The sequence below is a fragment of the Lepisma saccharinum genome, chromosome 27 (genome assembly GCF_977018435.1).
Source record: "Lepisma saccharinum chromosome 27, izLepSacc3.1, whole genome shotgun sequence".
NCBI classification, from domain to species: Eukaryota; Metazoa; Arthropoda; class Insecta; order Zygentoma; family Lepismatidae; genus Lepisma; species Lepisma saccharinum.
The window spans coordinates 4,563,902-4,576,314 of NC_139255.1; the positions used below are offsets into that span (position 1 = coordinate 4,563,902).

Consider the following 12,413-nt stretch of genomic DNA (forward strand, 5'->3'; position numbering starts at 1 on the left):
GTCACAGAAAACAATACTTTTTGTTATAAAATATTTCTACAATTTCATCATTCGAATTACATTAACTCTTTCCAGAAATCTCAGGGGAAGAGCTCCCCCTGCGGGCGCCCATATCTGTACACAGCATGTTATACTTACTTTGCAATAAATATTTCTAAAAATCTCTTATTAAAGTTTTTTCGTGGGTACCAGATCCTTCCCTCACCCGCCCGCTGGCGACACCTGTACGTAAAAGCAACATCAGGTAGATGACAAAAGAACTATTATGTACCAATCATGTTTTCGAAAGACTGAATCTCTGGCCTCATGCTCACGTGTGACAGGTATCAATCAGTTGCCTTTGTCCCTTTGGTAAAACTGATTTCCTGAAGTGAAAGCACATCGAACCGGGACAAAGAATCCATGACATGGAACACTTGTAAAAGGCTCGCCTTTGTGCTTTGTGCCACTCGTAAATGCCTTGAATAAAGTTCAGACCAGGGTGCGAAATCCCGGGGAGACAGGGGGGAATTCCCCCTCACCAACGATCTTGTCCTGAAATTCCCCCCCACTAAACTTTTCCGGGGGAGGGAGAGTTCTTGCTCTAACAACAAACATAAAAAAATAGTTTGGGAGTCGATTATACTTCACTGGAATAATGTCGAAAACATACACAAAGAACGGACAACAAAGAGTCTCATCTCTAAGGACACTGAACCCAGTAATCCCCAAAGCTCAGAAATTCGTCCTTGTTATTTCTTCTCCATTTCTCATCGCCTCTCGTCAGCTATCCCAAAGTATATACATATATTAATAAAACACGTAATAGCATTTAGATGTGAATTTTATATAGGAAACTATTATCTTCTTAATGTCTCTAATTTAATTTTTGCCCCTCCTTAGCCACGCAAATCATTGTTCATGTTCATAGTAGTAAACCCAAATCTTCAATTTAGAATTGAATTTTAAATGGACAGTCGATATAGCCTATTGTGTATTTTATAATATAATTTTCGATACCCAGTGGAGGCACATAGTGGTTCGGATCCCAGTTTAAACTGTAGGTCCAGTCCCGATTAGGCTTACTGTGCACAAAGTAGACTTAAAACTCCAACTCAATCAATCAATCAATTATAATATAATTTGATTATTTAATAATTGATTTAATTATTTAATAATAAAATTGTGGGTGTATGTGTGTGTGTCTGCTCCTTCCCCCCACCCCACACACACACACACACCAATCTGCAGTGATTTCGCACCCTGGTTCAGACCGAAACCCTCTCCACACGTAACTGAATTTCTTAATTATCACCTCGTGGGTGATACTTTGAATGCAGTGCCGGATCTACAAATCTCGGGCCTCCCCGCAAAATATTACAAAAGCCCCCCCTCCACCTATCTACCTTCACACACACACATTATATATATTACACATGTATAATGTATGTGTGTGTGTGTGTAGTTCTTGATCTCATATTGACAAAGTCACATACAAGGGCATACAGGGTGATTCGAAAGTACTAACACCCCCTATGAAAAGTAAATGAGTTAGGTTGGGTACAATTCGTCATGATAGAATAAGATGAGGCTTAGGGGGAACCCCTTAGGTGTGTTCCAAGCGGACGTCCGCCATATTGAATTCATTCATTGAAGGGTATGATGATGTGCTATATAAAGTAAAAAAAGTAAAGTGCTCCCCTGTGCACAGCACCACACCATTAAGGCGTATAGGGGTGTGGGGGTAACGGCCCACACTTTCTTGATCCGGTCGTGATTTGGGTGATGTGATCAGCATCACGCCCCTGACCGCCTTTACCCCCCAGGGTTTTCCCCAGGTACCCATGTTATTCGACGCTGGGTGGGCGCCAGGGCCGCTTCCATCGTTAGAAAAGTTCCCGGATTTGAACCGGCCGGGAATCGAACCCGGGACCTTTAGCATGGTAGTCAGACGCGTTACCGACTGTGCCACCGCGGCCACTATACACACACACACACACACACACACACACACATATATATATATATATATATATATATATATATATATATATATATATATATACATAAAGCCCCAGCCTCAAATCAGATGGTAGCCGATGGGAGAGGAGTAAAGGCGGCCGGAGCGTTGTGCTGTTCACATCACATGCAAGATGGCCGACATCAAATATATGTGGGGCCCTAAGCCCACATACTCTAAATGTGCCTTCCTGGCACGGTGCTATACGAACAGGGAACTTTACCTGTAGAGGAGAAGGTCTAAATATGGGCGAAGGTTTAAATATGGGTTTTGGAGTTATCAGCGTTCCCGGGTGCTGCAGCCTGGCAGAGGCTATTGGAACTGGTTATCTGTCAAGGACAAAGGTTGCGGCGCCAATTCGCAAGAGAAAGTGGTGGTTAGTTTCGGCCTTGGACGCTGATATAGAATTGCGACCTCCGAAAACTTTTTGCAGGTATGTTTTAACTCAGCGTTTTCTGAATTGTCACCTGCGTTGTATAGGTTATGATATTAGCGGAACATAAAACAAATGTGAGCTTTTAAAATGTCATGATTTGTTTGTGAAATATGTACCACAGAGACCAAAAATAAATTGAAGAAGAAAAATAGCGTGATGGTCTAAATATGGGCTATGACATGAGGTCTAATGCTGAGATCACATTTCCAACAAATATTTGGATGTTTTTCTTAATTTCGATTTTTCCCATTCCGCGTGATTTTCAAAACAACAGATTATTTATAACTATGAATTGTATAATGTTTTAGCGATAAATGACTGTTTTTTTTATTTTAATTGGTTTTTTGTGATATTGCCACTAGTAGACCATATTTAGACCACAATTTTGAAATACATCATTTTACCATTTTTTTGGAAATTGCTTTTTTTTTAAAAAAAATGGAGACCTTCTATACTTTAGCATGCTATTACATTTAAGTATATATTTCATAGATATGCATTTTAAAGGCAGGTGCTTGATATTTTAATTTTTTTCCTCCGAAAATGACAAAATAAAAAGGGGGACCCTTATTTAGACCGTTTCCTCTATATATTGTATGCCTTTCTGTACCCCTGAGTAACTACGTTTATTTTTTACATACACGAACCCTCTACTATGTCAATGGCTGAGGGCTCCCTAAAGGCTTACTTGAAGCACAGCAAACTAATAATAAAATATCTGTATGGTAACAAGGATGCCATTCTACTATGTTCAACATAACACTTTTTTTCTAATTTTGTGGCGCCAGCACTTCTTATGTAAATTTAAATTTATTATGGAACCAACGATAGAACATTTTCTTAATGTTTTATTTACGTACAGTTCACAAAGTATGTTGTACATTAAGAGTTAAATTAGTACAATTAATATAACCATTATATTTTGCAGGTGGCCCTGAACAGAAAACAACTGGAAACGTCTGCAGAGCTACTGTATTTTCGACCTGACTTGATCTGCCATCTGGCGAGGACTTTAGTAAACACTGTCAGCGACAAGGATAGAAATTGCATAAGGTAAAGACGCATTTCACGCAAATACAGGGTCGCGCATATTGTATCTACCAATATCAGTAGGCAACCTTGTTGGAACGCAGGTGCGCATGCTCAGAAGTCTCCCAGGCTTAAGCCTGGTTTACATTGGTCGAGCGAGCGGGAGAGTTACTGGGACGAGCTACTGGCCTGTCTGCTCGACTTGATCCTTCTATGGCGAGTAGCTGTTTACACACTTTCTACTAGACTCCAGCAAAGTGGGATAGTAGCTGCAGCTGTTTGGTGCTCTTTTCACAGAATGAAACAAATGACCAAAGTACAGAGCATTCCCTGACATTCGCTACGAGACTCGGCGGCAAGCGGCCCGGCATCAGCGCTTGTCTTTCCCGGTGAACGGGTCCGCAACAGTCGCTAGAGTCGGCTATTAAAATTACAGTTTTCATATTGTGTACTGACCTTGACTACAGAAGGTGTTGAAAATGATGTCCCTCTGCTGCAACACATTCCTGGCATCTCCGAAGGAAATTGGCATTTACACGTGCAAGTTCGTCTACTGTAATTCTCCCGATTTCTCGTACAATACTCTCTCCTAACTCACGGATGGTGTGCGGATTGTCTTTGTATACTTTATTTTTTAAATTTCCCCATAAATAAATATGTGGAAATTTCGTTGCAAGACGTCGTCGCACTTCTCCACAATTCCTCTTTCCGAAGTAACACTCGACAAGATAAATCCTTTGTTGTAATGTAAACTTTTGTGGTGCCATATTAAGCCACAATCTTCAACACACGGACACGACACAACACAACTTCCAAGGGAGGATTATACTGGCGTCAGTCTGCAACGTCAACAGAAAGGGAAAGAGAGCGAAGGCAGGGAGAGCGAAAAGAACAGACTGTACGTGCGACTGTCGCGGACCCCGTGGGATAAGGAAAATACTGTTGCATTTATTGATATATATAAGAAATATGAAATCCTGTGGGACCCTAAACATCCGGAGTACTACAGCAAAATTCGTAAACAAGATGCGTGGGAGGAAGTTGGAAAACAAACACAAAGGTCGTTGGCCGCAAGTCTGCCAATAAACTGCTTCCACTATACAGTTCACGGTTCGGCTACATGTTTGTCATCCACCAACGTGGAGATTTGCGTTTTTTAAAATCTTTTTCGATAATACGTAATTAACGAAAATATATACGGCTGCTGCCACTTGCTGCGGTGTACTCATCGTCATTTGAGACCAGACTGTGAACCGTATCGCACTCCCGTATCAATCATGCTACAGGGTGGATGATACTGAACGCCGTGATGATACGCGACAAATCGGGGTCCGCTGGTTTGCAGCAAGTGGATACCGGGCTTAAGGGAGCTCTCAGACCGAAGCGACACGGGTCCTATCCATGGGCGTCCGGAAGGGGGGGGCAAGGGGGGGCCGTGCCCCCCCCCCCCGGAAAACGAAAGTCAACAAAAAATTACACATTTCACACATATAATTTAATTTCAGCCACAATAATGTGTGTTAATTATTGCACGAACATGATAAATTCAAATTTAAGCAATGTTTTTTTGAGGGATGAACACTATTATTGGGGAAAATATGCCATGTTGGCCCCCCTCTGGAAAAAATACCTTCCTTGCCCCTCCCTGGAAAAAATCCTGTGGACGTCCATGGTCCATGGTCCTTCCGATCTGTAGCGAAGCATACGCTGCACTTCTGCTACCAACATACCGAGGCGACGCAATGCACAATATTGAGAAAACGACCTACTATCGGATTAAAAATTATGGATACTAGAGTTTGGACTCTGACTGAGTGACAGCCCGCAGTTTCCACGGTTCAACGGACATCGTTGTGTGCGTTGTTGCCACGTTGGTTTCGCAATGTGAATTGACTATGATAAGGGATTTTAAAAACAGATGCAAAGAGCTTCAAAACAAGACCGATATTGTATTTGTAGGACTATCCAATACTGAGAAAACGTTGTTTCACAAAATTGATACGAACGGTTTTTTGACAAATTTTAAAAATCCAAATATTAAGAATTGCGTTTAAAACATTTCTGCTTGCACCGTACTAAAATTTCATCACGATCGGACCACAAGTTTTTTTTATTTAAAGAATTTCAAAGGAAGCGATTGTTCGGAAAACTTAAAAAAACACTTCTTTTGTTCTCACGACGGTAAAAAAAATAGAAAGCATACTCGCAAAAAAATTGGTTACCACAGATGAACGCAGAATTGAATAAGCTAAATGTGTATGATCACCATCCAGGCACGTATCTAGAAATATATTTCGGGGGGGGGGGGGGGTCCGAACCAAGTGTCTCAGGAATAATAATAATAATGTTTAAAATACAATAATTATATTAAATAAAATTAATACTAATTACTATACATAAATTAATATTATATTATTATTACACGAATAGGTAAAAAGACTATAAGAATAGAGATATAACAGCGCATATTCATTACGTAGCTTACCTGTATGACCCAGTCGGTAACGCGTCTGACTACCATGCCAAAGGTCCCGGGTTCGATCCACGGCCGGTTCAAATCCGGGAACTTCTCTAACGTTGGAAGCGGTCCCGGCGCCTACCCAGCGTCGAATGACATGGGTACCTGGGGGAAACCATGGAGGGTAAAGGCGGTCAGTGGCGTGATGCTGATCACATCACCCCCAGTCACGACCCGATCAAGAAAGTGTGGGGCGTTACCCCCACACCCCCTATACGCCTTCATGGCTGGTGTTAGGCACAGGGGAGCACTTTTCCTTTTTTTACCTGTAGTTAAGATCAGAGTAACTTACATAAAAACAAGTTCCCTGGCAATAAAATTAATGTCAAATAAATGAATAATTGAATATTTATGGTATAACAAAAATGATGTTACATGTACTGTAGTTGGAGAAAAGTAAGTTTCTGATTAATATTTTATGCATATTATTTTGAGTAGTAGTGTACATAAATCTTCTTTGTAATGCAATTTTGCCGTATGAACCCAATATAATCCTTGCCTTCTAAAAAGTTCAGAGGAAATTATACAACAAAGGCTAAACGAATATATTTTTCTTAATAAGTCTTTCGGGGGGATGGCCGAACCCCCTGGACCCCCCTCCTAAATACGTCCTTGTCACCATCATATCGTACTTTGTTCTCTGCACAGGTGGTCCATTTTGTGCTTGGAAGCGATCGACTATTTGCTTCGGAAAGCGCCGGAAGCAGCCATCGATCAGGTGTTGAAATGCTTCTTCGTAGCGGTGGAGGCTGCCCTCTACACAGAGCACCCGGCGCTTCAACTGAAGGCCGCAAACATGGTTAGTACATACATTTAACCTTTAACAGTTACTTTGCTCAAAAAGGGTCTCAGTTACAGTTACTTAGCTCAAAAAGGGACTCTGTTACAGTTATTTTTCTCAAAAAGGGACTCTGTTACAGTTACTTTGCTCAAAAAGGGTCTCAGTTACAGTTACTTTGCTCAAAAAAGGGACTCAGTTACAGTTACTTTGCTCAAAAAGGGACTCTGTTACAGTTACTTTGCTCAAAAAGGGACTCTGTTACAGTTACTTTGCTCAAAAAGGGACTCAGTTACAGTTACTTTGCTCAAAAAGGGTCTCAGTTACAGTTACTTTGCTCAAAAAGGGACTCTGTTACAGTTACTTTGCTCAAAAAGGGACTCTGTTACAGTTACTTTGCTCAAAAAGGGTCTCAGTTACAGTTACTTTTCTCAAAAAGGGACTCTGTTACAGTTATTTTTCTCAAAAAGGGACTCTGTTACAGTTACTTTGCTCAAAAAGGGTCTCAGTTACAGTTACTTTTCTCAAAAAGGGACTCTGTTACAGTTATTTTTCTCAAAAAGGGACTCTGTTACAGTTATTTTTCTCAAAAAGGGACTCTGTTACAGTTACTTTGCTCAAAAAGGGACTCTGTTACAGTTACTTTGCTCAAAAAGGGACTCTGTTACAGTTACTTTGCTCAAAAAGGGACTCTGTTACAGTTACTTTGCTCAAAAAGGGACTCTGTTACAGTTACTTTGCTCAAAAAGGGACTCTGTTACAGTTACTTTGCTCAAAAAGGGACTCTGTTACAGATACTTTGCTCAAAAGTTACCCTGCAACAGTTACTTTGCTCAAAAGTTACCTGTAACTGTTACTTTGCTCAAAAATAACTTTCAGTTACGGTTACTTTTCTTGAAAATTGCTCCGTTACAGTTACTTCTGTCACAACGTATCTCAGTTTCAGTTGGTAGCCGGACAATTGCGATGGCGGACAATTGCGATGAACACAGTTAGAAGTGAAAGGGCGAGTGGACAATTGCGATGACATTTTAAGTCATCTATCAAATTGAAGGGTGACTGCAATGCCTCTTACAAGAGAAGTATGTGAAATATTGATGATATTTCGAATAGAACACTGATTCCTCTCACACTTTCTCCTGGCAAGGTTAAGTTAGGTTAGGTTGTTACTCACTAACCTTCCCTTACAATGTTTAGCTTTCCCCTGCAGACGCAGCCACGTAGCATTGCCATTCTTCTTATTTGCAGCAACTTGACGATAAGAATGACCATCGTATAGTGCGGCAGGTTTTCCTTTCTCCGTTTGAATAACTTCCATGTTTAAGTATACTATCCGAATTAGTACCAAGTGAAGTGCACCAGAGAGGGTGTGGATCAGCAATGGCAGATTTTTAAAGCTTCACCCCTTAGCAAACTTCCGCTACTAGACGGGGCGGTAGAGCGATCCCAGATATTTGTGACACCTGCACAGAAAACCTGTATTCCGCGGGACAGATAAGCAGACGCCTGGATTCAACTTTCTGTGATTTCAGAGTTAGGGGGGGGGGGGTGTAGGAATGAAGGATTGTCAATTATGGTGCAACTGTGGGTTAGTCATCCTGATCTTCGTAATTGTCCTACCATTATCTAATTTTAAAATGACCTTCACCTTCAAAATCATTGCAATTGTCCGTGATTTTGGCTTCATCGAAATTGTCCTAGATTCGTTTCAGTTACGACTACTTTGCTCAGAAAGTAACTCACTTCCGGTTTCTTTGCTCAAAACGTTACTCGGTTACAGTTACTTTGCTCAAACACTAACTCTGTTACGGTTAGTTTGCTCAATAAGTAACTGTTATGGATAGTTTACACAAAAAGTTACTCTACAGGGCGAATCAAAAGTCCCTTATCACCAGTGATGTGCAACTACGCGTAAACAATGATAGTCTACGTTCTACACGTAGACTATTTTATGCACGCAGATGATGTACATGGCAAAAGGTGATAACTTAGCAAAGGGCGCTGTAGAAATAAAATAAAATTATACCGCATATCAGTTGCTATTGTGTGAGAAGAAACTTCCATACTCTTCTTTGCAATTTTGAACAATTTCTCACCTAGGAAAAATCTTAATGTATGAAACATTCTACTGTTTTATGGGGAAAATACAACTTTTGCCTCACGACTGCCATCTGTTGTTTTTCTTGCATACGATTTATCTTCTTCCATAGTTGATGAGAGAAGAGAAGATACATTTTGTTGTAAATAGGATTCTTGTCACTTTCCTTCCATGAAAAGCCTCGAAAATTAATTTTAATGTACTTTAGATTGTCTACGTAGTCTATGTAAACTACAACCTAATGTAATCTACGCGTAGATTACGTGTAGACAACGCATGTAGACGTAAACTTATCGTGTACGGCACATCACTGCTTATCACCCCCTGTGGAATCTAAAGGAGTTATGCTGGGTACAATTGGTTATGATAGAAACAGGTTAGACCTAAGGAGAACCATAGTTGTGTGTGTCAAGCGCAGGCCCGCCATATTGTTGGCCGCCATGTTGAATTAGTCTCAAATGGAAAGGAGGTGTTGTGATATATCAAATTAAGGTTAGACTGTCACTGGAAATGCAGTGGTGAAGTGTCATCAAAATAAGAAAATTACAAAACGAAATACGCTTCATCTTGTTGCAGTTTGTCGAATACACCTGTCTTGGATACTCGTCGAGTCACTACGTCGGAGCTTTCGACGACCTCGTGACGCATCTAACCAACATGGCGCTTAACCACAACAGCAACAGAGAGGTCAGGTTCCGGCTGAGACGACGCGGGATATTCGCACTGCAAGTGAGTTACAATAGTTAAGGGTTTATGTAACAATCTTGATTTACCTTTTTCCTGATGCAAATGGTAGGCACCCACTGGAGTCAGGAGTGTCAGGTTGTCAAGATGAAAATGCGGGACAAAATCGCAATTACAAGTTCAAAATAAGGGATAAAAATTGCAAAAACACAGTTTACAGATTTAATAAACATTTCAAATGTCCCTTTATTCTTCAGAACAGTTCTTTCTTATTTAAGAACTAATGTCACTGTAGATTATAGTACTGCATAGAACTACCGTTTACAATAGAATATCATTCTAATATGAGAATAACCGTACACATATACCGGGTGGCCAGAATTAAAGTTACCCAACTCAGAGCCCTCTGTAGCCTGTTTGAGACATCGTGGAACTGAAATTTGGTGAATCCACTATGAAGACCATGGGGAAGAGGATGGCGATAAAAAAAAGTTAACTTTTCCGCCACCATACAGTGTGGTATTTTCGTAATCTAGCTGGACAAAAGTCAATTTTCGCATTTGGCTACATGTGTTAAATACTTGTTAATTTGCAAAGGAGTTGAACCATATTACATGAAACTAGGCTTTGTATTCCAAGAAATCACACTGAACAATAGAAAAAAGGGTCTCACTAGCCGACTACCTGAGTTCCGCCTGCCAAGTGATGCAAGCGATCGCGTCATTCGTCCGAGTTTGCTCGATGAATACGGTCTGTTTCTGTGTGCTAGTGTTGATTGTGTGGTGTTCTTATTTTCTTTCGTGTTTCAACGTAACGTTACATTTATTGTTGTACGTATTATTATATGTTTTAGTTTAAGCATGAGCACCATCAGAAAAAGTCACGTTTATTTCTGTATGAGAAAACGTATAAGTCAGTTTGGACTAGAGTTTTAGTACATTATATCGCATTATACAGATCTGTTATCCTAGTTTTCTGAAAGAGTTACTTGTTACCTACACAAATGATGTTAATTTGTTTGCGAATGTTTGCGACACTCATACACTTTTTTTAAAATTACAGAATGACTGCACAAATTTCACGGCGGAATTTTTTCGACTTGTGGTATACCAACGCCAAAGAATCAAGAACGGATGCTTTGTTAAATTATATAATGGAAGAATGTGGTGCCTCGTCCTTTTCGGGAGACATTATAAAATGTTTAAGTAACAATCAGAAGTGTTAGCCAAAAAATAGAACAAAAGTGGTTGAAGTCCGGAAGACATAGAGAACGCTTTTTAAAAACGAATTCTTTGTGGTTAGAACAATATCACTCCCTGATATTATTACTGAAAGTTTCGAAAGTGTTTCACTAGGCCTACCTGGACCGAGTAAAAGGGTAGGAAGACCGCAAAAAGACTTTGAGAGTGCTAGTGATAAAACAAAAAAAAAAGGCGAATTCAACACATCCTCGAAACATCGAATCAGGAAGAGATATCATTAGCAGCCGAATTACAGCTTCGGAAGGAAGGCAAAAGAGATTCAGCAGCAATTGTAAAAGAGCTTTGTCAATTTTCGCCTAGAAGAGGGACAAAGATAAAGAAAGAGCGGAAGTGTTTGGTAAGCCCAAAACAAAGTGGACTGTCGGAAGACCAAGCCCTGCATTAATGGTCGATGCGAATCTCACGACACATCAATATAACGCAATACGCCATACAACTAACCAATTAAAGAAAAATATGTATCCTAGTTATAAGAAAGTCCAAGCAGTAAAGCAGTTGTACTACTATCCTAGTGACATTACTGTAACAGAAACGTTCGCAGAAATAAAACTGCAATCTCTTCTGGTTACACTATTACGCGATTGTGCGAAGTACAAGAAGATGTCTTGAATTGTATTACAGACTTGAAGACTTTAGAACTAATTGTGAAGAGGGGTTGCGATGGGGCCGAACAAAATAGATATAAGCAAAAATTTTCTGATAAAAAATCCACTGACGAAAGTTTGTTTAGCCTATCGATGGTGCCTATTCAATTGTATTCAGTGAATAGGCAAAACCTCAAACACGTCATATGGCAAAACCCTTCCCCATCTTCTGCTAGATATTGTCGTCCCATCAAGTTTGTGTTTGCCAAGGAAACAGTGGATGTAATTAAGACAGAAGTTGATAAAATCAAGGTGCAAGTTTCTTCACTGTTACCCACTAAAATTAATGTAAACGACATGGAAGTCTTCGTAAAGTCAACGTTGATATTATGCATGGTTGATGGCAAAATTTGTAATGCCTTAGCTTCATGTGCATCAACACAGACTTGTTATTTGTGTGGTGCCAAGCCTAGCGAAATGAACACTGAAAGGCGCATCTTAGAAAAAACTGTAAGCAGTGATCTTCTTTCGCTGGGCATGTCACCTTTGCATTCTTGGATTCGATTTTTTGAATGCATATTGCACATTGCTTATCGTTTAGATATCAAATCATGGCAGGCTAGGGAAGCTGAAAAGAAAAACAAAGTGGCTAAAAAAAAATAATCCAAGAACAGTTCAAAAGTGAGCTAGGTTTGCTGGTAGACATGCCCAAACAACAAACAGGAACCACTAATGACGGGAACACAGCTCGCAAGTTCTTTCGTAATGCCGAAAAGTCTCGGATCCATTTCTTGCAAGTTTACGTGCTCCTCCCAAAACTAAACGTGGAACAATTTCTCCAGAAATATGCCAGCTCTTAGAAATGAGAGCTCCAGCTATGGAGGAGGACGAAATCCAATCAGATGAATCTGATGGCGATTCAGAGGAATCTGCAGAAGATATAGAAAGTGATTACGCGGAATCTGATAGTGATTCCGACTAATTGCTATATTTTCCCTGAATTTTCTATAGTTTTGTATATTATT

The 12,413-nt window shown here is 40.1% G+C and overlaps 1 protein-coding gene across 1 annotated transcript in view; it reads left to right on the forward strand.

The window, feature by feature from the left end:
- LOC145980279 (protein EFR3 homolog A-like) overlaps window positions 1–12,413 on the forward strand; it is a 71,618-nt gene that overhangs the window by 15,222 nt on the left and 43,983 nt on the right. Inside the window, exons 4-6 of the mRNA XM_083113290.1 lie at window positions 3,364–3,488; window positions 6,631–6,781; window positions 9,435–9,587. Of these exons, the coding sequence (XP_082969416.1) occupies window positions 3,364–3,488; window positions 6,631–6,781; window positions 9,435–9,587 (429 nt within the window). The remainder of the gene's footprint in view (window positions 1–3,363; window positions 3,489–6,630; window positions 6,782–9,434; window positions 9,588–12,413) is intronic.